The 26,350-nt window shown below is 37.7% G+C and overlaps 3 protein-coding genes across 4 annotated transcripts; 2 read left to right on the forward strand and 1 right to left on the reverse strand.

Moving 5' to 3' along the window:
- Positions 1-821: 821 nt before the first annotated feature.
- LOC132107034 (troponin I, fast skeletal muscle-like) lies at positions 822-3,941 on the forward strand. 2 transcript variants are annotated; one of them, XM_059513178.1, is made up of 7 exons: positions 822-860; positions 2,289-2,375; positions 2,652-2,688; positions 2,789-2,917; positions 3,323-3,412; positions 3,508-3,684; positions 3,812-3,941. In XM_059513178.1, the coding sequence occupies exons 2-7, from the start codon at positions 2,368-2,370 to the stop codon at positions 3,899-3,901; spliced, it is 531 nt and encodes a 176-aa protein (XP_059369161.1). In that variant the 5' UTR covers positions 822-860; positions 2,289-2,367; the 3' UTR covers positions 3,902-3,941. The 2 variants fall into 2 exon arrangements, with proteins under 2 accessions (XP_059369161.1, XP_059369152.1); XM_059513169.1 differs by lacking the exon at positions 822-860 and adding an exon at positions 1,894-2,177.
- A 1,277-nt stretch (positions 3,942-5,218) lies between these two features.
- On the forward strand, positions 5,219-24,294 carry LOC132107054 (lymphocyte-specific protein 1-like). Its single transcript, XM_059513202.1, is given in 13 exon segments — positions 5,219-5,482; positions 7,351-7,497; positions 7,869-8,319; positions 8,353-8,480; positions 11,624-11,849; positions 13,122-13,160; positions 13,974-14,017; positions 14,594-14,675; positions 15,137-15,271; positions 16,265-16,363; positions 17,002-17,094; positions 18,026-18,116; positions 23,713-24,294. Coding segments are annotated over 12 exon segments (1,587 nt in total). The 5' UTR covers positions 5,219-5,423; the 3' UTR covers positions 18,110-18,116; positions 23,713-24,294.
- Positions 18,124-25,870, reverse strand: LOC132107046 (mucin-2). Its single transcript, XM_059513190.1, has 3 exons — positions 25,650-25,870; positions 25,372-25,402; positions 18,124-23,404 (listed from the first exon to the last, which is right to left on the reverse strand). Exon 3 carries the CDS (start codon positions 23,394-23,396, stop codon positions 19,083-19,085), a length of 4,314 nt encoding a protein of 1,437 aa, XP_059369173.1. The 5' UTR covers positions 23,397-23,404; positions 25,372-25,402; positions 25,650-25,870; the 3' UTR covers positions 18,124-19,082.
- Positions 25,871-26,350: the final 480 nt, after the last annotated feature.

Here is a 26,350-nt window from a genome sequence, read left to right on the forward strand (position 1 = left end):
ATTGGTGACAAAATGGTCCAGCAGATTGAGGACTGATCATTTAAGACTCAATGCCCTAGTTAACATGGCTATAAACAGAATGATATACATTTTTTGCAAGGTCTCACTGTTTTTAGTTTTAAAGACATGAGCTTTTCAAACAGACATGCCAACATAAGTTTGAAGAATAAGTGTATCATTATAACAATTACAAAGCAGTTGTGAGGTTTGCATGTAGTATGTGATCTAAAATGTGTCTACAGAAGGTGTTATTCCTGTGATACAGTTGGAGTTCCCACCTGTTTTATTGCTAAACGGCTGCTAGAGAGCACAACAGGTGAGAAAACACAGAGATTTCAGCAACAGAAGTGATAGGGTGCATCTTAATTTCTTACAGTTCTTGCACTTACAATAAAGGCCTCTAATGAAAGAGTGTCATGTTACTCTGTTCATGGTTTGGTGAAAGATTTGTGTAGGTCAGGTTTTTATATGGTTTTGCATATATTGCACCAAATATCCCCACAGGGACAGATAAAACTGAAATTATTATTTAACATACACATTTCTTTTTTTAATTGAAATGCAGAAATATATTTAGGTGATAGGTAGGATCGAAAGCATCATTAGCTCTACAAAATAATACAAGTTAACAGAGAGTCCTCATGATAGAATGATAGAAAAACAATATGTGTGTGTGCTGATTGTGGGGAGGGAAGGACGGAGGGTGTTGGGATTTGACAATCTCATTGGCTTAAGGAAAGATCTGTTTCCTTAAAGAGAATGGAGGAGCTGTATGGGAAACCTATATAAACCCAACTAATGTTAAAAGCTCATACTCTTTCCCTCTAATTCCCTCTGAACTCTCTGCTGTGCACTGAAAGGTGAGTCTCTATTATTTTATCCATCTCTAACATTGGATCTTCAGAAGATCTCAATCATGCTGAGCAGCCATACTCAACCAAAAAATTAGACTAATAAGGATAATAATAAGCTTTGTAATGTACCGCAAACTGGATGAAAGTACTTGTGATAAAACCGGTTAAGTGGCTGTTGCCTAATATAATACTGCGTTTTTAATATTGAAGAGACCATGGATATGGTTTGATGTCTTCTTTGTGAATAAATTCTAATCAATTTTAACTTTAAACTGTAATGTGAAATGCTCAAAAGGCTTTTATTAGAGCCCAATTTGACATATTTGTGGTATGTGTTGTTGGGATACATTTAAGGCTATATTTCATTCATTGTAAAAATATATGAATCTCATTAAGCACATGCTCACAGTTAGAGAGATCTTGCCTTCATTCATCAGCACCTGTTGTTTTTACGGAGAAACACTGGCAGTTGGGCGTGCCTGAATTATTCAATAAAAATACTGTAAAGTTGAATCAACTTTACAGACCTGTAAATTTAACAGTTTAAAACTTGTAATTTACAAATATATATATATATAGCAAATCCAACCCCCATTTTCTGATGAATTACCATAACCAAGCTGCTACTAAAATCGATTTTAAATTTTTTAACATAACAAACACATAAGGTGTACAGTGTCATACACACAAATTCAAAATACCATGGTAACATACATGACATTAAAATAATGTAATAATCAGTAATTTATCAACATATTCTGTAACATAAAACTATAGTTTTAACAAAATACTGTCAAATGTGAAGTATCATACAGGGAATTCTGGGAATATCTGTTCACTGTAAATTATATAACCTGTTCTTTTTACTTCCAAAGCTGTTCATACATAAAATATCCCAATAAATCTATTTGAGTTTTTTACAGTGTAGTTTAAGGGAACTTACCGTTAACCAATTAAAAGGTTTTACCATAAATCCTTGCAGTCCTTTTTCACAATGTACATATTTCCTCTACACACCTTACGATATACACAGGTATGGAGACCACAACTCATTTTAGAAAACTCCCAACTCAGTCCACGTCCAATCCAAAACTTTATTTGGCAAGTAAAGTAGTTCTTCAGACTAACAGAAAGTATTTTTACAGTTGTGGATGATTTCAGCTGTTGGTTGTTGAAGTTGAGGAGATTCTTCAAAAGGCAGCAAGTTGACTGTCAGCTGTCTCGTCTTCTGTATTGGGTGCAGACCTCCTGCTTCCTACAAAGGAACTCTAAAAAAAGAGCACAAGACAACTGCTTCTCAAATTGAGACCCTTAACACTTAAGGTACCTCTGTGGGTATTGACTTGTACACCAGACGTTTCTCTTTCACATTATCCCCAGCCAAATTTAGACCTGCTGCAGGACAGATGACTGAATGTAAATTGCTTCCATTAGATTAAAGGCAGCTACACCCCCACCTGCCACCCACAGGCGTCTTCACCTTCACAGAGGTTGCCACAAAGAGACTGTCAAGATGTCTGAGTAAGTATTGAATTACAAACCTCATGATGTTTGTGTGCCGTGAAAATGATCAAGTCATTGATTACTGAACTTAGCAAATACATTTAGCATCATGATCATTTTTCATTTATTCTGATGCATATTAGCATAAATGATATTAATATTATTATTGTACATTAATCAAAAGCAGTACATTTTTTGGAGTTCCATCTGTTTCTCCTAACCATAATCATCCAAGTCAGTGAAAAATGCACTGTTCTGTGCACTCTGAAATTGTAAACATTTGCTTTCTGCTAGGAAAAAGATGTCGCCCAGCCGCAGGCAACATCTGAAGGTGAGGTCATCTCATTCTTCATGAGATGTGACCTATATGAACTGTCAGCATCTCTCTTGTTGAATACTGTCTATGCTGCTTTTTTGTCTTTGTTCTCCAGAGCTTGTTGCTTCAGATCGCTCGTGGACTTTTGGAGGAAGAGGCAGATGAGGCTGAGCAGGAAAAACAGAGATACATGGAGGAGAACTGCCCTGATCTCTCACTGCCTGGACGTATGCAGGAACTACAGGTACACACACACACACACACACACACACACACAGGTTTCCACGTTTTATAGGGACATAGACATTATGGTTTTTATACTGTATGAGCTGTATTTTCTACCCCCTTAACCTAACCTAACCCAACCCTATTACCCCCCCACCCCCAAAAAAGCTGTTTTCCTCTTGGGGACCAAAAACATGCCCCCACAAGGTAAAAGATTATATTCCTATCCGTGTGGGGATGGATAACACACACACACACACACACACACAGATTCAGTCAGTAATAGAATCACATCATGCTTATGAACAGTTTTATATTGGCTAAAATTACTTCATCGTATTCTATTGCCTTCAGTGCTGTGTGATGTGCAAAATTGCAGAGGAATAGGTGACATGTAAAAATGGGCATGTATCTTTGTGTAAAGGAGCTGTGTAGGAAGTTGCACCAGCAGATTGATGTAGTTGATGAACAGAGATATGATATGGAGAGCAAAGTGGCCAAGTCAAACAAGGAGGTACTTTTGTTCTGGTTGTTTTGTTCTGTTCTACTAGTGAACCTATTTAACTTACATAACATCGAAAACCTAAACTTTATTCTTGATCTCTTAAGATTGAAGATCTGAAGATAAAGGTTCAGGACCTAAAAGGTAAATTCAAGAAACCCGTTCTTAAGAAAGTACGTATGTCTGCTGATGCCATGCTGCAAGCCCTGCTGGGCTCCAAACACAAGGTGTCCCTGGACCTGAGAGGCAACCTCAAACAGGTCAAGAAGGAGGTCAAGGAGGAGGTGAGCACATATCATTAGCCTTTAAACAGAAACATGTGAAATGAAATGTGGACATAACTCATGACGAGAAGACAAATTACATGAAGGCTTGTAGTTTTAAAACATTGTACTTTTTCTGGCATAACAGGAAAAGGATGCAGTGGGAGACTGGCGTAAGATCATTGAGGATAAGGCTGGTATGGATGGCAGGAAGAAGATGTTTGAGTCTGAGGCCTAAACCAGTTTTTCTTAAATAAATTAACATTTCCATAAAAGGATTTATTCGGTTAGGTTGTCTTAATTCTCATGCTCTTCAGGGTTTTGAGAAAAAAAAATTGGTAATACTGTCTAATTTTGTAACAAGTGATGTGACAATTGGTTATGTATCGTATAAAAGAGGTTTTGATGTATATAATTGTTGGCTTTGCAGCTGAGGCTTTAATTAGTAAAATAATAATCTGACTTTGGGTCTTTGTTATTAGACCAAATAAATTAACATTCATTAGTGAAACCCATTCAAATACTCAAAACAGTACTGAGAGGAGTCTTCTGGAGAAAAAACAACAACAACAACAACAAAAAACAAAAAACAAAAAAAATGAAAGTGTGACATTCTGCTTTTTCATTATTTCATCTTCACCTGTTAAATGCATGGCTCAGTGAGACTAAAGAACAACAGCAACCGATGGCCCTGGTGGTCACAAGGGAAAACAGCCAGACTATCACACTAGTAGTGACTTTCTCTTTAAATGTAACAAGTATGGAGTCGCACACAGAGATTGTTCATTTGATAAGCAAAGCAAGATTAATCTCCCACTTGAAAATGATATTAAGTGTTGCAAATGCATGCTCTCTGTTATGCCATTATTTATTTTCTTCTTTTCCTGTTTTCCATTATTTATATTCTTAAAAGAAAAAAGTGTTTTGTATACAGTACAAGTCTGAACATACTGAATCTATAGTGTTTAAAGCAACTATTAAACTATCAAAATTTAATAAACTGCAGGTATTTAGGGGTGATACAGCTAAAGTGTGATGTATACATCTGAGCCAACATAATTATACACCTTCACAAGCCCACCATTTTATTTGTATATATACACCTAATTTTAACTCACCATCGTGCCCTGGTTAATATTATAATTATTTTCATTCTTCTTCTTCTCCACCCATGCTAGGAAGTATATTGGACAACTATTATTTTCATTATAATTATGTTTTTAACATATTAGTAAGGCCATGATTCATTTAGTTTATAATGGAGATTTAGGTCCTTATCTCTACTTAGGTACTTACCTTAGTCTACCTGTTTATTATCTTTAGACAAGCAAACCATGCATTTGGATATATTGGTTCTGAACTGAGGGCCTGACAACACACAGACTAGTGGCTCTGCAATGCTATTGTTATGAGGTGTGGATGTGTGTGTGCGTGTGTGGTATCATCTTACTTTCCCAGGGATCATCACATGACTGGTTATCTTTCTGATGATTGGAAGAGAGAACTGGAAAAGACAGGAGCCAGAGTTTCAAAGCTCTGAATGAAAAACACATGGAGAGAGACAGAGGAAGGGAGTGAGTGAAACAGAAAGAGAGAGAGAACGAGACTGACTAAATCCTGTTCAGTGAAAGAGGGGGAGCACATTCACACCCTTTAGAGGACTCAGGAAAAGAGTGAGAATTAGAGTAACACACTGAGATACCATCTTCAGTCACAGCAAGGCTGCTGGGTTCTCAGTGAGGAGATTCAGTGAAACAAACATGTCCAGCTCAATCCTGCGACGACATTCCAGCAAAAAGGGATTGGAGAACCTCCAGAGGTCAGTTGATGTTGATTTGTATGCATGTGTGTGAATGTGTTTGTCTGTGGCCATTTGGTCAGAGTCTTTGGTCTACAGAGTCACACCGTTCTTTGATTTGAGTAGTAGGGCTACATTATGCTGCAGTTCATTAAATCCTGCTTCATGCATCTTGACTTTTATAACCTTAATCATGACTTTTAAACTCTTATTGTGCTGATAGTGATAATATGTTAACTAAAAATGCTGAGTTGCACCAGACAGTCATTAGGACAGAAAGGTTTTATCAGGCAGAAGAGAGGGGTCAAGATGGGGAAACAGATCATGAGTTCTTCCTGCTGTTTATCAGTTCCTCGGGGTGTTTGTGGGGGGAGGGTTAAAGTTATTGTGGGTTGTTTTATGGTCACTTAGTATTTCCTCCAAATTCTATGGTCAAAGAATGCATGGATGTGGTCACAGTGAGACCCAAATAATCAGGCCGTCTCAGAGGTTTTGAGGGTAGATGATTGTGTGGTCTTATAGTTGTGAGAGATGTCGTGAAATGATAATGTGTCTGTCCTTTAGGATGTGTCTGTAGTTAATAAAGTAAAATCTGTACCAAAGCTGTCCCAAATGGCAGTTGTTCACACGGCACATGGTGAGTCAATTCATGACATCATATGAAATGGCAGTGACAGGCTTCAATCGCTTCTTTTATTACTGGATTTTTCCTGAGGGTGGTGACATCATCAGATCACCCCCGGCTCTAATCCTGCTGGATCTGTGAGACACAGCAGCTTCCCCCTCCCTCTCTGCCCTAAGGACCCGGAGCAACTCTACTCTGCTGGAAAATTTGAGCTGCTCCACCACCCAGCCATTCTCATTAAGTTTATTCAACAAAGGAAAGAGTGCCGTTATTATTTATATTATAGATTCAGGCTATTCTGTATTAGTGCTTGCTATGGTCAAATTTAAATGTTTAAGCAGAATGTTTGTGTTAAAGAATTTGACTGTTGCTCTGATGTATGTTGATTTTCAGCAGCAATTTCTTTAGCCTTCAGTGGCTTTAGCCTTCAGAAATCATCATTTGTAGAAACCATGATACATTTTTACATCTTTGATGAATGGAAGGTTTAAAACAACATTTGTTTTGGACATTTGATATAGAGATCTTATGGAAAAAATATGTTTACTGTCACTTTAAATGTAATGCATTCTTGCTAATAATAATAATAAAATCTTACCTACATTTTTGAATGCTAGTTTCAAACTATGTTTCTATTTCTTCTCTTTTATATTCTGGCTTACTCTGCCAACCAGCAATGAAGTGCTTAGATTGCACATTAGAAATAGTGCGTAACAATAAGCATGCCTTTGTTCCTCATTCAGGACAGGTTAAATAAAATATTAGCAGACAGTGCATCCATTCCCATAGACGTCTGTAATGTATCTAATCTATAAGCATATTAAACTAGTGGTTTCATTGATGAAAACACAGAAATAATGTTTGATCTGTAAAGGAGAATAAAACTGTCTGGTAATCGTCAACTGCTGCACAATTATTGTAAATAGTCAGTAAAAGTGTTTCTCTGCAGATTTAATTGTGACAGTTTTTTTGTTTAGTTCTCGTAATGTAAGTCTCTGTAAAGGAAGGCAGTGAGCCATTTCCTGTCAGTGGTAACACTTCCTGTCCATGTTTGACTTACTTCCTGTCCATCTCTGACCCTACCTTCTGTCATATGATCCCTATCGCTATTATAGTCATGGTGTTATATCATTGTTTTGATCATTTGTAAATTACTGCTTGAAGATTTACATCACAGTATAATGCGTAAAATTTCTGTTTACCTTCATGCACAAATGCAACATTTTTTTTTATTTTTATTTGTATTATATTTTGTTATATGCAGGATCACTGTTCAGCGCAGCCTGGAGGATGCGGAAGAAATTGAGAGAGAACAACGACGACGTGCAAGAACCTGTTCCTCTACTGAGCCGTCTCAACCCACTGTGACCCCACAGAACAGCCCTCGCACTGCACAGCCTCTGGACAACCAGTCAGTTTCAAAAACACTCCAGTCTTCCTCAAGTACATGTGTTTTCTGATACTGTGTTTGTGTGTGTGTGTGTGTGTGTGTGTGTTTGTTTTGTTTTGTTTCCATGGAATCTCAACCTCCAGATTCTGGCTCAAGCCAACTTTCTCTGTCTAACCCTTTGTGAGCTTCTTAATCTGTTTGTGAGTTTATATTTGTATACGTGTCAAGACCACACCCGTTCTTTTGATTCGGACACTTATTCTATTCTATTCTATTCTATTCTATTCTATTCTATTCTATTCTATTAACATTCTCAACTCTTGTAAGTGGACTTATTCTTATATTGGCATCCCAATGAGAGGCAATTCTGAAGGTGTTTCACTGTTTGTTAGGCATCAGAATGATCTGGTTTCAATCTGCCCATCCTCTTTGGAAGAGGACGAAGGCTTCAGTGATTGGACACATTTGAGCAGACACAAACAGGGACAAATGGAACATAAAGATGTTGAAACAAATCTCAATGGCTCCCGTGACTCAAAACTGCAGCTTTGTTCCAGCTCCGCTCAGCAAAGTAAACGGCATGATATCAATGTGTTTGACAGCACCCCAGTCATACAGACCCGACCCCCCCTTTCAAATCAGCAGAACCTAGATGAGGATGGTGATGATGAAGACTGGGGTGCCAGAGAGCAGGAAAGAAGAGATAACATTAACGCAGCAGAGGAGGAGGAGGAGGGAGAGACTAGACGGTGGTGTGCAGAGGAGGAAGATCCAAGAAGGGTGAAAGGACATGAGTCATCTTTCTGGAAAAAACAAAACCAGAGCTGTGACATGGATGAGAAGGTATGATATTTAAGAAGGCATTTAACAAGAAAGCACTCAAATAATACTTTTAACCCTTGAACCCCCTAGATGAAGATTTCCTACACCTCTACTGTACTCCTCCAACAGAATGGGAGACAATACAGTACTAATGGACAAGAGGGGAGGAGAACAAATGACAGGTACAGGCATAGACACACAAACATTAAAAAAACGTGCAGTTACAATGAGAGCAAGAGTTTAAATATGTATATACAGTTATAGCTAAAGTAGCAGGGGAGACTAAGCTTAAACCAGTCTTACACTTAAGTGACTTTAGGAAATGAATATGATTGTAATGTAGTGTTTTATTGTTATGTTTCTATAATTATAATTATTTACTGATGTATGTAAAGATGGGAATAAAGATCTGAAGTAAACTGTCGCTTGTTGAGGGATTGACTGTTAGTTCACGTTTCAAATAATTGTAAATCTCTGAATGACTCTTTATGAGGAGCTTGTTCATCTGATTCCTGCCAATCACAATATTAAAGCCAATATGATACCGCTGACCTCACTTGCAGTGTTGGGAAGGTTACTTTGGAAATGTAATAGGTTACAGATTACAAGTTACCCTATTTAAAATGTAATAGTAGTGTAACTTTTTTAATTACTTTAATAAAGTAATGTAACTAATTACTTTTGAGTACATTTTGATTACTTTTATAAATTTCTAATGAATGTTAATTTGCAACTGTTAATCATCTTCAACCATTTTACACCATGCAGGTTTAACCTTAACAGTAGTGCTCAATGCTGTCAGACTTTCACCATCCTTCATCACCTGAATTAAGATGATCAAATTTGAACACATCCACCACACAATCAAACTTTAGTACTGCCTTTTACTTAGAGATTGATCTGCAGTTCAAAGCAGATTTAAAATCAAAAGAAATAGTTTATAGATACTGTTTTTGAAACCAAATCTTTGCATAACTACAGGCATCTAACTGCATCTAACAATGGTTTGGGGAAAAATAGTTAATAAAAAAATAAAAGCATATACATCAACTCAAATACGGTTATCTAATAAGCATGTGTCCTATTTTGTGTACTAAACTCCTGAAACATTGGTGTCTTTTTGAAACACTGCTGTCTCTTTGTATATGATATGATGATAGTTTCTCAAAATAAGTAAAAATGAAGTGACTGTTCTAGAGATTAATTTCCATGAGGGGCGGACTGGGAAAAAAATAGGCTGGGAAATCTCACACTCATACACCCACAACCCATTCTGAAACATGGACAACCCTATTTTTTTTTTTGGACCTGACATGAAAAAGATTTGAATCCTTAGGTTGGGGACTTGCAACGTAATCAAGAGTTCTTTCCTGAACTGCACCTTCACTTCCATTATCCATCCATCTCTCTCATATGACTTTAATACTGAAGATTTTTATTTGACTTTTACCATGTTTTGTAAGTGCAATTTTGTTTTTTTGGCAAATTAATTACCACTTGTATTTATTTTTACTACAAATTCCATAATTAAACCATGGTTAGTGCCATACCATAGGCTATATTAATTTTCCTAAGGGTTGTGTATTTGTATCCACTAGCTCCCCCTAAACCTATGATAAAATATGATGATTTGTCTGCTAACTTACTACTGTAACATTACAAAAGATAATAATGACGTCGTTTATACAGTATTTTGAGTGATTGCGAGCAATGTGCTGCTGCTGCTTGACTAAGTAAACAAAGACAAAACTACATTAGCATATTTACAGATGAAACTGACCTGCACCTGAAACCCTGAACAGAAGAGTCGCTTCTCTGCTCCAGCTGTGCGCTTACACAGTTCACTCCGGTCTCTCTCTCTCGCATTGATTACTCGGAGTCTGATCCAAATCGTTCGGCGGAGGCGCGAGAGCGCGCGAGCCCAACCATTGCCAGTCACGACTAACCGATTCATGATTTATTAGAAATTTAATTATCGAATGGCGGATTCGGAAATAATCGCTTTAGTATATTCGCCCTGCAATTACACAATAACAATATTAAAGTAGAAGGCCAAATCGTCTGCCAGGCCACCGGGAATAGTCCCGGTTCTCCCGATGTCCAGTCAGCGCCTGATTTCCACAGACACGCAGAATGTGCAGGATTCATATTCAGTCTTTTTGCGGCTTAATATTCACAGACATCAGTCCATATCGGGTTTTGATTCAAGTGTACTGACCTGCTTTTGATTTATTCGTCCAAAATGTGGCATACTGCGTCCGCGTTATAGGCTGAATTCCATTTTTTATTACTCGATTCTACGAATGTGTTTTCCGCGTCTCGGATATTATGGGCCATATGTCTTAGTGCAATTTGGGAAAGTATAAGCTGTATGTGGATGTGTGTAAATATTCAAATGTAATCCTCTTTGTAATCGTTACAATTTTCATAAGTAACTGTAATTTAATTACTCATTTTTTCTTAGTAACTGTAACTGATTACTGTTACATTTATTTTGTAATTAAATTACGTAACGCCGTTACATGTAACTAGTTACTCCCCAACACTGCTCACTTGTCACTCTAATGAGCATTCATCTGGTATCCCACCTCCACCTAACTCCACTTCCATTTTTAGTCTCTTCAGGGATTCGGTAGAAATGCATCTTTTATATGTCGATTATGCCAGTTTTACTCAAGCCCCACACTCGCATACACAGCTTTACATTTTTTTATTGACTGTGATGATATTAAGAGACCAAGTACAGTTAGATAAAGGCAAGAATGGAGTCTTTAAATGGAGTCTTCCCCTTGAGTCGCACACAAACAAATGAATAGAAACAAAATCTGATTTTCAACAAATGATTTGATTCTTTGAACGTATTGGTCAAAAGATTCACAATCCCGGGAGTTGGATTGAATTAGTATGAAGAATCCTACACTGAATCAGACAGCAAGGTTATGAATCAACATCTGACATACTGCGTGGAGACCATGACTTCCAGCATTGTGAGAGTTACCCTCACAATGCAATATCCTCAGCACACTGCAGGAGAACAGTTTGAGAAGAATGTGCCAATGATTGGGCAGCGATAGAGTTATGTCGATATTGACTCTGTGTTGAGAAATGACATGAGAAATCAGGTGAGTTTCGCAATTTCCCCAGAACAAATCTCCTTCCTGAGTTCAGCCTGTTTAATCTTGCTCAGAGAACTAAAGATACAAAGCAACATGGACTCTTCAGTCGATTCAGCAGCTCTCAGCAGTGCAGTGAGGTAAAATAATGCATGTGAAGTAAAAACATTTGTTCACGAGTTGCTGCTCTTTATGAATCTCTTTGTGTTTAGTGTGTCTGAGGAGGTGTTTGTGAAGAGCAGTGAGGAGGACCAGGAGCACAGACAGGAGACAGGAGATCATGAGGAGACTCATGAGGAGGTGCAGAGGAGGATGAGAGAGGAGGAGCGAGAGAAGAAGAGAAGGGATGTGATGGAAAAGCTGAAGAGGTTGAGTATATCCAGTGTAGATCCAGAGGAGCCCTTCAGTCCCCTCAGCCCCAGGAGCCCCTCCTACATGGTATGACATCATCGTCATTAGACTCAAAATCACATTATAATTAAAGATTCACTACAGATATGTCCACATATGCGTCTTAAATAGAGTTCAAACATTAACATGGTTTACTTCATCTCGTGTTATAATTTTTAATTGCTGCTGACCTGGAATCATTATCTAACTCACAGTTGTTAGCTGCAGAACAAATGACAATATCTGCAGTGATAAGTGTTTTATTAAGAGTTAATGACGCGTGCTTTCATGTTTTTGCATGTGTAAAGGGTGTCCTGTAGGGTTTAGGTCCAATTCTTTTTAAACACGCCTGAACCCGCAATCAAGGTCTTCAGGACAAGGCATATGTATTACTGTGAAAGAGGAGAGACCAATTAGTAAAGTCATGACATCAGTGCATAGAAGACAACATTTATGGGACAGGTCATGTCAGATTTTATTTTCCGATTTGAAATACATTATTTAAATGTGAGTTTGGCCAGCAGCATTTGATATTTAAGTATTTCCCCATTCAAGTAGATAGGAGTTGGTCTTGCATGTAATAGTTGCCCCGGTGGTGTTACAATATTCCTGCAAGTGAACTGACTTTTATTGTTTACACTGACTTTGTTCAGGATTGGTAAAAAACTTATAGTCACACAGGTTAGAGCTAAGGGTGGTCTTGTTTGTATATTCATGTTAGGACAATTATCTCCATCATTGTCCCCAAATTAACAAATATCTCCAATGATAAACCTTAAAAACCTCCAATTTGTTAACTTATTATGAGGAAATAACTTGATTAAGAAAACTTCAGAAAAGGAAATAAAAAATGGCTCATTTCAATTAATAAAACTGCTAAAATGTCTCTTACCTTTTTAAACAATAGGGTCTGTTGCACTTCGACTAATGAGAATGGGGGCAGGGCTATGCCTGGGATGGGGCTGAATGTTCAGGAAATTTATTTGAAAGTTATTTTCGCAGTGCATTTTTTTTTTTTTTTTGCTTTACCATTTGGCGATGTTTGTGGCACAGAAATGACAATGTCAATGATAATGGTAGGTCCCTGTCTGAAATAAAACATGATATACTGTACAACACATGTGTTTGTGCATTGCCCAGTTGCATCTGGTGTCCTCCATATGCTGTTTACGTGAATCAGACATCTTCCATATGCTATGTTTGGTTCTGATCTTTTCCTTGTAATGGTGGTGTGGGTTGTGGGAGAAAGATGCCAGAACAAGCATCTGCTTTACATTGCTGAGGTGCTTTGTGTGTGTATGTGTTGCTTGCTGGTTTCAGGCTGAGGGTGAGGAGTGCCAATCAGAAGGTACAAGCTCGGTGAGTTGCTTACATTGTGCATGTGCATGACAGCATTAAATTGCACGTTAGAATGTTTGTGTGTCTGCTACTGTGTTCCTTATCTTTGCTTTATAAAACTGTGTTTATAATTGTTATAATTGCTTTGTTTTGCATTTGCTCTGTTTATGTCTATGATCAATTTCCCTTCCATCTTACTTTTGCAGTGTTCTGATAAAACTCATTCTGATATACTGTACAACTTTTATGTAAGAATTTTTTGACAGCCTCAATATGCCCCAGATATATACGTGTGGGATTCATTTTAAAGCAACTGATCAGTCAATAAACACTTACTGTAAGGTGATGACAATTTAAAAATATAAAGGAAATGGGTGGCAGGATTACATTCTTTGTTTTTTTTGTTTAGTTTTTTTTGGCAATTAAGGCATAATATCATGTCAAGTGAAACTGAATCTTGAAAGGCCTAGACACTTTTTGTGGAAGAAAGAGAGGGCAACAGGCTGCAATGATATACTGGATCAACAAAGAACGTGAACAGCCAGATACAAAGCCCTCAGCAATGAAATTATGAAATAAATCTGCTTACAACATCAATGGGTTAATCTGCACTTCAGTATTGAGTCAAACTTTTGACTGAGTATGGTTTTACTATGTGCAATCCTCATCCGTTACCCAGTGAAGCTGCACTGCATTGCACATTTTTTTTTTGCCTGTTGCCTGGAAACATTGCACAAAATATTGCCTTAAGGTTTTTTCCTACTCAGTTGTGTAAAGATTTACAAAAACGCTGAATCTATTAACTAATACAGTAAATGTCCTTTTCATCTACAGATTACTGAGAGGACTGAGTCTCTAAACCGCTCCGTAAAAAAAATGTAAGACATCAGAAACACACATACACACTGAGATGAAAGGATACACGTGATTTAATGTAGGACTTTAAAAAAAAAAAGAAAAAAAGAAAGAAATTCCCCCTCATAGTATGGAATGTGAGAAAAAGCAGATGTGAATTGTTGTTTTTCTGTGCTGTGGTATGACTTCATGGGTTCATCGGTATTTTCTCCTTGATCTAAACATCACACATGAATGATTCATTCATGAATGAACAACTGTTTAAAACATGGTTTACATTTCAAGCAGGCTGGTAGACATGATATGACATGTTTTCATCTATGTATCCTTCTCCTATTCACTAAATATGAAAATAGAAGGATTTGTTTAGTTGTTTTTGCACATGTATCAATCTCAGAATCCAATTTATCACTGGGTATTCTTTTCCACATGGTTCATTCTGGTATGAGGTATAAACAGTATACTTCACACAGCCTTTGTTTATGTTTCACACTGCTTTGAGTCATGGTGCTCTTCGTGTCCATGCTTGTTCGGAGATGGTCTGTGTCTTGAAAGAACAGTGGCACTTTAGATAATGTTTCATTTGTTATTGAAAACAGGAACAGCATAAAGAAGACCCAACCTCCCACGATTATCTCGAAGTTAGATGGCAGACTGGAGCAGTACAACCATGCCATTGAGGTGAATTACCTTCACATGCACTTGTGTAATGTCAGTTTCATAATTAAACCTTCTGCATATATTCACGTAAATGCACCTGCATGGCTATATGTTGCTGCTTTTGCATGAATTTCTTTGCACATGTAGCTCTTATTAGGCCTACCACACGCCCAGTGCTTACTGTACATTCACCTGCTCTGATGTTTACCACTCTGATCTCACTACAGTGGTGCTTTCAGACAACCTGCATGCCCAGGCACTTCCTCTCATGCTGATTTGCTCAAACATTTTTGTTTTCAGCCGGTTCTGTTTTCCTGCCACCTAACCGTCAGGAAACGTGTAAGAGCCCCCTGGCAAATGTGTGCATTGAGGAACCAGGTGTTACTGTGCTTTTATTGTGGAGAGTCAAGCAGGTGTTTCTCATGTCCCAGATAGCATAATATTTTCGGTCATTATATGTGTGTTTTGGTCCATGTGTGCAGGAGTCCTGTAAAGAGGGCAATGTAGTCAAGGTAATGGACGTCCCAACACCACCAGAACCTGTATCTGCTCGGAAGACCCTGTTTGAGGCGGGAGAGGCCTGGAATCAGAATTCAACAAAGGCTGTGTCCTCCAAGGTTCATACAGTCACAAAGATCATCCATATAATAAAACATTATTTATTATATGTTAAAGGGATCATTCACTCTCATGTCATTCCAATCATGCATGGCTTTCTTTTTTTTCTTTAGAACATAAAATGATATATTTTTTTGTAGAATTATTTTTTATTTAGCCATTCAGTGGAAATCATAGCCTGCTGCAAGGATGACTTATTTTTGTAGGCCAAGAGCCGTTAAAAAGTTAGTATTTTAGCATTTCCAGTTTCTATATTCCGGAAGACATGTGTTTTTTTGTTTTGTTTTGTTTTTTAGTTAAATGTCTGAAGATATTTTATCATTTTATTCTACAACAAGCTTTTACTTGTTTTGAAAAATGAGTAAATTGTACCTCAGAGGTTGTTGCGGACAGAGGTTATCAGTTGAATACTCTTCATATCACTAGTCTGCTTTCACAGCCTCTGTGTGTTTATAATCACACTTTTGCAAACTATTATAACTCAAAATTTCAGAGAAAGTTTTTTTTTTTAAGTGAAGACTGAAAGAGTTGTTAGTCGCTTGGTGATGGTGTCGTGAGGGAACCAGTATAATGCTAAAAGCTTCCAGGTTTACCTACAAAAGTATGTTATCACTGATGCACTCTGTTAGGATTCAGTGTAGTTTTGGACCCCAATGACTTTCATTCTACGGACAATTATTAATATTATTATTTTTTTTCAATTGTGTTACACAGAAGAAAGTCATAGAGATTTAGAATGACATTAGGGTAAGTGAATCTTGACATAATTATAATTTTTGGGTGAACCTTACCTTTTAAGGCACCAGATTGTTTACTCACAGAGACTCATATTGTGTTATTAGTTGTTGTTTAGTTACTATAACTGAATTTCTGTTCCCTTGTGACATGAGCATACAGATATGTTGCACACTCTTCATCATTCTGGTGTGACTGTAAAAAGTAAGTGAATGAGTAATTTAATGAATAAAGGATGACTAATTACTCTGATTCAGGATACAGAGGGAATGAAAGTGGGTGTGGCAGATCTGATTAACCAATGGGTGAAAGGAAACAGTGATGTCAGCACCAAGAGCTCCTCCTCCAAAGCAGCTGTATGTCTAAATAATGTATATGTTATAATGTTAATGTTAATGTTATAATTGCATTTTTTTTTTATCCAGCCGATGGTACATTTTTCTTCTGAATCTATGGTATCCTCTATCCTATTTTAATTAATCTTTAGTTCTCTTCTTTACACTTTTCTTGTGTCTGCTGTTCTTCTCATCATTTTCAGTAAGGTAAACAATTCCTATCTCCTTTTCTTTCCATCAATACTTTATAGTTGAGTGGAAGAGATAAAGTGAATTTCTTTTTTTACTAACTGTTTGTATGTTTTCTGGATATATATATATATATTGGGTCTAGAGCCTGTAATAAAGTTATATATATATATACTTTATTACAGGCTCTAGACCCAACAACAAGACCAACAACATAACAGAAGGAATAGAATCTATGGAAAATATAAAAGATGTAAGGTTAAAGTTCATGCTGTAGCAAGTCATGTGATGGGAGAGAAACATTGAAACAAGCTTGTGGTTTAAGGACACCATCTAGTGGTTACGACTAAAATGAACCTGTTAGACTGACTGCAATTTGAATTATAATAAATGAAAAATTATTATTTTATAATAGGTGATTTTTTTATGTTTATTATGCCATTTATTATCTTTCTTTGTGTGTGTGTTAGTGTCAGGATGTTAAGGCTGGTGAGGTGCGTAACATAAAATCCATATGGGAGAATCTGGGAGACGCCTCATCACAGGATAAACCAAATGCAAAGGTACATCATGTCTCCTCGTGGCACTAAACCATGATCCACCTTATAGAAATATTTCTCTAAACTTATGATAGGATTTAATTGCGTTCAAACCAACCAATGAGCAACATGCATCAGTTCTTATAAACATCACTGGAGTTTGGCTGTTCACAAGCACAGGCTCGTTCTCTTGTAATCTGCTACTATAGATTAAGTAGTACTTAAAGGGATACTCCATCCCAAAATGAATCACTTGCTGCCACCATATTGTTCCAAACCCGTAAAGTCTTTGTTCTTTATCGGAACACAATTTAATATATTTTGGATGAAAACCGGTAGGCTTTTTTCTGTCCCATAGGCTGCCAAATAAATAACAGTGTCAACGTCCAGAAAAGTATGAAAAGCATGGTTAGAATAGTCCATCTGCCATCAGTGGTTCAACCGTAAAGTTATGAAGCGACGAGAATACTTTTTGTACACAAAGAAAACAAAAATAACGACTTTATTCAACAATTCGCTGTGCCTCTGTGTCTCCTGAAATCAGCATGGTGTCATTTTGGCAAATCTGAGCTGTACACAGGCAGCATACACTCTTCTGTATCAGCCTCGGCACAAGGATATGTTTTTTTACGTGTATTTACGCTTTTGTTTGAAGGAAAACAGCTCATCGGTGCAACATGGCTGATACATATGATACATACAGTATAAAGTCGTTATTTTTATTTTCTTCATGTACAAAAAGTATTCTCATCGTTTCATAACGTTACAGTTGAATCACTGACAGATGGACTATTCTAACCATGCTTTTCATACTTTCCTTTTACGGGTTTGGAACGACATGGGGGTAAGTGATAAATGACAAAATTTTCATTTTGCGGTGGAGTAACCCTTTAATCCCTTTTCACTGGGTTTTTCAAGGTTTTACAAGGCTGTAATTTGACCTTTACCTTTTCAGGGAGTTTCTGGGAAAAGGTGCAAATTTGTTGAGAGTGGGCACGGGAAATATGAGAAGGTCTTCATTAATAACGACACAAACTGAAGAACAAGTAAGACATTTACTTTCTTTATTAAAATATTTTTTTAATTCAAAATAACAAAATATAAATTCAGCATTTTCATTACTACACAGACGTAATTTATGCTTTACCAAAGTAACTAAAATATGATAATGTGCTGTACATGAGCTGCTGCATATCTACAAAAACAAAAAATAAATACATTTCACATGGCTGCTGTCACACCTGTCAGTCTAATCATCCTCAGTACTCATCACACTGAACAAGAAAATAATCGAAGCATGAAATCACTTGCAACATTTTGAAATGTTTTAGTAAGAAAACATCCAACACTGGTTTTAAGCTATATAAAAAAAGAAAGACCAGTTCAAAAGGGTCATATACGGTACATTTTAATCTAAATCCATGATCAAGATCTTGAGATTTCGATTTTTTTATTTTAAAGGTCTCTCCTACCTGTTCTAGTTATACTTTTCCTATTTTCCCTCTGCCCTTTTTTTAAATGAACAACACCACCATCATACCATAAGTCATTCTGAGCAGGGCTCTTGACGCCGCTCAAAACATCACATTCTGAAGCTCTCTATTCTAAACATGTCTGCTCGCACCACGCGCCTCAGCTGACGTAAGAAAACCTAGACCCAGGATCCATTCCCCAGATGCCACACCACACTCTGAGCCTCTTTCCTTGTTTGATCATTCTCACCATTACGTTTTCAGCCCTCGCTCCCTTCCTCACTCGCCACATCCTGAACAGATGCACCCATCAGTCAGCAGGAATGCACTAGGCCTCCATTTCTGCTGACCATCTCTTTACTTGCACTGCTCAGACCAGAGCACAGTGCATAGCTTGTTTGTCTCGATGTTGATGATTTCATATAAAAAAGGAAAATAAATTTACAGTGCTAAAACACTACATAATTGTATAAATTGTAAATGAATTGTAATTCTAACTAACTCTTAGTTTAAGCTTTACACTGTGCATTTGAAATGCAATCAAACGGCTGTTTTTCCTGTAGATGCACCGAATCCTTTGGCTGTTCTGTTGAAGTCTTTCGGCTCTTCACCTTGCTGTTTGCGATGCAGCAGCCCTCTTTCAAAGGCTGTAGCTATTTTGTTGAGAGGTTTCGCAGCTGCCTCCTTCAGTTTCCGGGCATCAAAGCGCGGACTGTAGAGAAGGATGGGCAGGCGATGGACGAAGGATGGGACTAACTGGCCATCCTTCTCAATGTTTTTCTGCTCTCCTTCCTCGGTTTTGTTGCTATGTATTTGTTTCATAATTTTCTCCTTTGTTGCAAACATATGAAAAAGTACAGCATCCCACATTTTTGTTGCCCTGGGATCATCTTTCTTTTTTACCACATCCTGTCCACCCAATGACTCTTCTTTGGCCCCTGCAGATTTGTCTTTACCACTTATTTTTATATCTGTTTTCTGAGAATTTTTCTCCACCTCAGACTCTGGAAAACTGGGGGCTTCAGGTTCAACCACCATGTGCTTTTTCAGTCTTGTCCAGCCACTGAGCTTGGCCTTCAGGCCTTTGGGTTTCTGAGCCCCCTTAGGTTCATTTAGTTTCTTCTGATCATCTAGTGTGGGTTCAGAGAGAGTCTCTTGGCTAAACTTGCCATCATCAGTGGCAACAGCCTCGTTCTGTTTTTCAGTTTCTAATGAATCTTTTAAACACTTTTGAGGTTTTGAGGTATCAGACTTAAACACTTTGACCTCAGCATCTATGACAAGATCAGCTTTTGAATCCTGAGCATGTTGTGCCTTTACATTCATATTAGAGGCTTTGGCTTCTGTCTGGGATTTAGCAGAGCTTTCTTCAGATAAAGAGAGTGGTAGAGATTTGGCAGCCTTGAGAAGCATGGCGGCAAGACTATTGTCTGCACTTGGGGCTTTTCGAAGAGACTTCATATTTGAACACGGTAAAGGCTTTTCCATATTCGATTTGGTGTCTTGGTGTATGTTATTTGATGGTTTGATTATTGCATTTAAATGTCTTTGTTGTGTTAGTGAATTGCTTAATTTAGATTCGTCTGTGACTTTAGCTACCGCTTTGAAATCAGTGTTTGTTTTATTAGATTCCTGTAAGTCTGATGCCAAATGGCGCTTTTGGTTTGGCTCTTTTTTATTAGCACTTAGGGCTATTAATCCTTCATTGCTGTTGTCTGGATTAGAAGATTTATCCATTGCCAGGTGGGTGACTGGGGCTTCAGTGATAGGCGCAGGTGAAAATATCTGTACATCTGGGGGGACTTTGGATGACCTGTTTGTTTTGTTTGTAGGGCATGGAATAGATTTCACATTCATGTCATGTTTCTGTTTCTGCATCTGCTGATCTTTGGTTTCTTCAGGGGTTTGATTGATTTTAGCAATGGTTTTCAAGGAGGGAGGTGTTGAATCTGGATTTATTAAAACATCAGTTTTATTTTCTTCTGATTTAGAGTAAACTACAGGATAAGATTTATCTGATTTTGCAAGTTGAGATGGCTCTGGTTTAGAGTGACTCAGAGTATTAAATATATCTGTTTTATCGGGAGTTGGAGAATTAAGTATGTTTGATTTGGGCAAAACATCAGGACTGTCTGCATTAGATATACATGTGGCTTCAGGTCTGGATATTTCTGTCTTTGAGGGGGCTGTAATGATAGATGCACCTAACTTTGAGTGAACTGTAAATTTAGTTTCCTCTGGCTTTGAGAGGGCTGTAGGCTTAATATCAGGGGGGACTTTAGTGTAACTTCTGGTGTCTGCAGATGGCATTCTAGAGTCTGTGACACTGGTTGAGTTTGTCGTGATTTTATTGAAACCTTCAGTTTTGGTGTTTATGATACTGTGAAGTTCATTACCTTTATTGATAGCAATAGAAGAGTCACAGACAGTGGAGTAAGTCTGGTGGGTTTCTAAACATGACATGGTTTTCTGCTCTTGATTTGCAGAAACTTGTAACTGCATTGCTTTCACTGACGCAGGATTAAAACTTTCTGTTGGATATATAGATCTGTGTGCATTCTCTGACTGCCCCGTTTGCAGTGGGATATTTTGAACTGATAAGAAATTCTTTGTTAACAATCCGGTTATATTTGAGTTCGGAATATTTGATTGTACGAGGGGAAAAGGGTAAGTTGGCATTTTTTTCCCCTCTGCTGTAAAAGGAGGGGAGGCTATATCTGTAGACCCTGCATTTAGTTGTCTAGGAGCCTCTGCTACAGCAGTGGGGTTTAGGGCCTTTCTTAAAGGTGTAGTTTGAAGCCCATTGTACATTGTATCTTCAGGATTTAAATCTAGATATACTAGTTTTACTCCAGGGATTGTTTCTTGCTCTGGTATTTCCGAAGCCGAAGTTTTTAGTTCAGTTTTGTCAGTTACTTGTACCATTTCTTGGTTTGTCATCAAGATTTGTGAGGGCAATGCAGCCACTGAAGTATGTAAAGCCTCTGAGGATTTCTCTGCATTGAAATTAGAAATAATACTGAATGTTTCTTGTGATGTCTTGGTAGGAGATTTGATCATGAAATTCTCATATGCCATGTTTTTAAAATCTTCTGGTACTTCAGGCTTAGATACAGAAGGATCACCATGTGAATTCACCTTGATTCCACCATAAGCAATATATTCAGCAGGTGTTAAACCGTAATAAGTTGACTTTGGTTTCGGGATGTTAATATCATTTTGTGATGGCCTCTGGTTGCCCAAAAACCGTGCTGGTGGTCTAGGTGACCAGTATACAGGCATACTTGGTGTTTGAAAGTTTTGGGAGAGTACAGGCATGGATGTCTCCTGAATTATATCTGTTGGAACAGACTTGCCTGGTGTCATTATACAGGTTTCTGGAGTTCCAGTTTTAGACATTGGATACTCCTGTGGAACTGTAGATGTAAGCACCTCACATGCTCTAGAGCTTGACTTACTAGCCTCAGCAAGGGTCTTGGATAAGGAAACCTCACATTTAGAAATCTTTGGTGTCAAGCATTCCTCAGAATAGGCATTAGAAATAAACGTTTTAGGTCCTGTGGTGAACACAACACCGTTTGGAGTGGAACTCCTTATTTTATCCAAAACATTATTTTTCAGACCATCATCATGGCCAACTGCTGCACTTTGAGCTTTTACATTAGTCGATGAGGGAGGTTGGAGCAGGTGATTTTGAGGCATGGGCCCCTTTTGGTTTTCTGTAGAAATCATTGTTGTGGATAATGTAGAGTTAAATATAAATAAGGGTTGATTATCTGCAGAAGCCTCCAAAACAGGTCTTTTTGCACCTGTAACTTGGCCTGCATATGTATTTATCTGACAAGAAGGTGTTTGAGCTTCATACAGCATCCCTACATTTTGTTTAACATCTATCACTGAAGTTTTTGCATTAAATGGTGCTCCTCCTTGAAAGGTTGAACCACAAGTCCAGGAGTCCTGAATAGGTGGCTTTGATATCTCATAAAAGGAGGTTTTTGGAGTATAAATTCTTGTTTGTGGAAAATCTGCTATTTTCTCCGCTGTGGAAATCTTGAAGTGTGACCCAGCTGTTTCCATGACGTGATTACATTTGAGAGGTGTGTGAGTAACAAGTGCAGGTGCAACATTTTTATATCTTTCCCTGTTGGATTGGCTCACTGGAACCTGAGATATGGGTTGTGTCTGGTAACCTGAAGCACAGGCCAATGTCAAATTTGGAGCGGGAAGTTGAATTGGAGCCAAAGGGGGAGCTTGTATTTGTACTGAGGCTTGATAGGTCTGTCGTTCACCAAGTGTGCCATACATCGTCCCTGCTCTTGAGGAGCTGGACTGAAGCGTTTGGCTTAAGGCTATCTCAAAGGATGCATCTGGGTCAGCATCTGTGGCCTGCTCTGAGTCATCGTCAAAAAGGATAGATGAGCATGTGTATAGAGGTGCTATCTGGTGCTCCAGTGATTGGGCAGGGTAAGAGTATGGCTGTGCAGACAGTGTGGGCGTAGAGCTGTAGTGTGAGCTGTTGGCAGGGTATAAGTAAGGGGAGGCAGAGTGACTGTAGAAAGGGCTGCAGGTGGAATATTGAGAATCGAGGGTCCTGCTGAAGAGAGGGCTTTCTGGAGTCCTTGGAGGGGTGGAGGGGTCACTGTGCTCCAGGTCAGGGCTGGCCTCATTTACTGGCGACAAGTTCGACCTGAATGGGATGGGCGTCTGAGAGGAAGAGCCGACTTTTTTCTTAGAACTTTTCTTCAGGAGTTTCTGCAGACGGGCATTGTCTGGCCCTGGTTTTGGCAGTAGAGGAGGAGGGTATTGCTGTGAAAGCAGATTAGGCTGACTACCATAACTTAAAGCCATCAGCATTTCAACACCTGCATTAAAAACAAGCCACAAATAGAGGTCTGGGATTAAAAATAAAACATCGATTCAGACTGAATGCTAACTTTGGCTTTAAACTTGATCCCTATTTTTCCATATGAACTGTGAATTTCACTCCATCGTGCTCAATACATGCTTCAAAAAATTCAAACGGATGGATGACATCATTTGGGATTATGCATATACACTGTAAACATGATTTTTCACAGTTGTAAATAAATAAATGAAATCAATTTTATATATATATATATAACTGCCTGCTCTAAAAGTTTTTAAATATTTTTTTTTTCTCTCTCTTTAGCTGGATGCCAATCACAAAGATGTCTGAAGACAGGATGCTGATATGATCATTGTCCTTCAGTTATTGCACTGTCAAAAATTTAAACCCACTAAAATTGAAAACTTGTTTTAATTGCTGCCTCAAGTTTTAAGTAAAATCAAAGTGGTGCCAAGGCCACAGACTAATGAAGAAAATCAAGTTGAAACTTTAAAAAACTAATATAAATCAAGTACAAGTGACAGAAATTAATGTTCAAAGTTAAATGTTTGGAAACAGAGATGCTGTTGTAATGATGGAAAAATTATAGTGGGGTTTTTAGTTATTGTTTAAAACATCTCATTTATGTGTAAATCTAAATGTGTCCAATCCTGCTCCTGGAGAGCCACTGTCCTAATTTTTGTCAAAACAAAAAAAAAAAAAAAAGTATTTTTCCACTTACACATGTATTATGTCAGGGATTTTCAGTTCAGTGACTGTCTAGGTGTTTAGTACAGATGGAGGAACAACACCAGTCAGTATTAAATACAAAATGCAGTCCTGAAGTGGTTATCAGAAATAATCTGATTTGTCATTTTAGAAAGTACTATATATTCATTTACTGAAGGAATTCTCCGAAATATACATGTACCTTTTTTGTCAAAATGTTGTATAATTTTTTTATCTGTTAAAATTCTCTTTTTAATAAGCATTTCATAGTGAATGTTTAAGCCTCTCCATCCTGCTCTCGTTTTTTGTCATTTTTCTTCCCTCATGATTTTTCTAGAATTGTTTACCCATATAAGTGAATACTATTCTATTAAGTAGCATTACACAGTCAACACATGTAAACCAATCAACTAAGGGACTGAGCAGTGGAAGGTGTATTTGTCACAAAAAGTCCAAACTTATACATTTTGTATAAATGTTTTTATCTCTTTGTCCATACTATTGAAAATCTGTCCTCTTCAGTTCCATACTTTTATATGAATTTATAAATTCTGTAACAAGAAGTCATTTTGTAGAGAGGTAACCTCTGTTAATTTAGGTTGATGACACTTGCATAATATGACAGAATTGAATATACAGAATTTCACCAAATTAATATTCTTCCAAGTAATACAGTCTGTGACTCACTCTGTGTCTGTATCTGCATGTATTCTATTGCCTGTGTGACAGTAGTGTCACTGAAATGTGATCATAAGCTGCTCTACATTTTATTTTTGCTCACTGAATGACTGCACATCCTGAAGCCACAATAAGACTGGAAAGATCAACACCCCAGCCTCAATTCCCACACAACAGCATAGATATGAAGATGATACTAATTGATACATCCATTAGAATCCATTTAATAATTCACAGAAGAACCAATACATTATTGCATTATATCTGATTGTTAAGCATGTTAACCTGGGCGACTCAATTCCCTGGCTGATTAATGAACTGTGCTAAGGTCTGTGTGAGTATATGCTTTCCTTAGATCTGTGTGAGATATCTGAGATAAGTGCTGAAGAAGTAGAGACCTGAGACATGCCTGATTTAGACTCTATTTCCCCGTTCCCCAACATAACAGAGAAAAGACTTCATGCTGAAAGTTTGCACTGTTAGCAATAGTGTATTCTAATACATGCAACTGCAGTATTTTTTTTTTTTTTTTTTTTTTTTTTTTTATTACTTCCAGGTAAGATGATAGTGACTTACGGTGAGGCTAGAGATGAGAGATGATGCTGATCTGCAAAAGAGATGAACATACAGATATGAGATGGATATCAGTTACCGCAGTACTGTACAGGTACTACACACCCTAGCTGTGCATATTATACATGTCAAACAAAGACAAAAGCAGCTTTCAATGGTTTTAAATCAGGCACTTTGACACTTTAGTCAGCACAACAAGCCGAGGCCTAATGTCTTTCACAGAGCCAAAACAAATCACACTCACACTGTTAATGAAAGTTAAATTGTGCAGTTTTTCTTACCTGTGCAAATATTACTGTGCAGTTAAGTGTGCAGCTGCAGGGTACAACTCCGAGTGTGCTGGCGGAAGATTAGTAGAACAGAGCAACAGGACATGGTGACCTACCCCTTTTCCATACCAAAAATAAAACTCCTTGCCTTGAATTCAAGCTGCACTCTTGACAGCCAGTGAGCTGTAACCAGGCAGGGGCTTTCCACTTCACCTGAAACCCGGTGCATGCGCTCGGTTATCAGAAGTCTGTTTCTCCTTAGCTATCTTTGCATGCATTTATGAATGCATGTCTTTTGAAGATCACATGAAACTGGTGTGATATGCTGTGGTAATAGTGGTAACTTGTCTGCCATAGTCTGTTGGCATGTTTTGTTCGGGGCATCAGTATAGATTCAGGTATGGTTAGAGGCACAAGTTGCATGTTTGTTTGTATGTAAAAGAACATTTAATTCACATTTAAATTTAGACTATAAAAAATAATAATAATAATGATAATATAAAGAGAGAGAGCTGTGCAAGAACCAGGATCACTTAAATAATGAAAACTATTTTCAGTGTTGTTGTTTTTTGGACATTATATTCAGTGTACAGATTGTGGTGGACAACTACAAATTCTCAAATCTAAACAAGAACAACTGATATGCTCTAAAATCTTACAGTTTAGGCCAAAATCTGCATAGCTTCATATTAAAATCTACCCCTTGTATAAGG

The sequence above is a fragment of the Carassius carassius genome, chromosome 2 (genome assembly GCF_963082965.1).
Source record: "Carassius carassius chromosome 2, fCarCar2.1, whole genome shotgun sequence".
Classification (NCBI taxonomy): Eukaryota; Metazoa; Chordata; class Actinopteri; order Cypriniformes; family Cyprinidae; genus Carassius; species Carassius carassius.

Bases quoted from the DNA above. Each gene is read 5' to 3' on its own strand.
- LOC132107034 (XM_059513178.1), top strand. The intron at 2,918-3,322 runs GTACACACACAC...CTTTGTGTAAAG, and splicing joins GACGTATGCAGGAACTACAG to GAGCTGTGTAGGAAGTTGCA. The intron at 3,413-3,507 runs GTACTTTTGTTC...TGATCTCTTAAG, and splicing joins TGGCCAAGTCAAACAAGGAG to ATTGAAGATCTGAAGATAAA.
- LOC132107046 (XM_059513190.1), bottom strand. From the start codon at position 23,396: ATGCTGATGGCTTTAAGTTATGGTAGTCAGCCTAATCTGCTTTCACAG.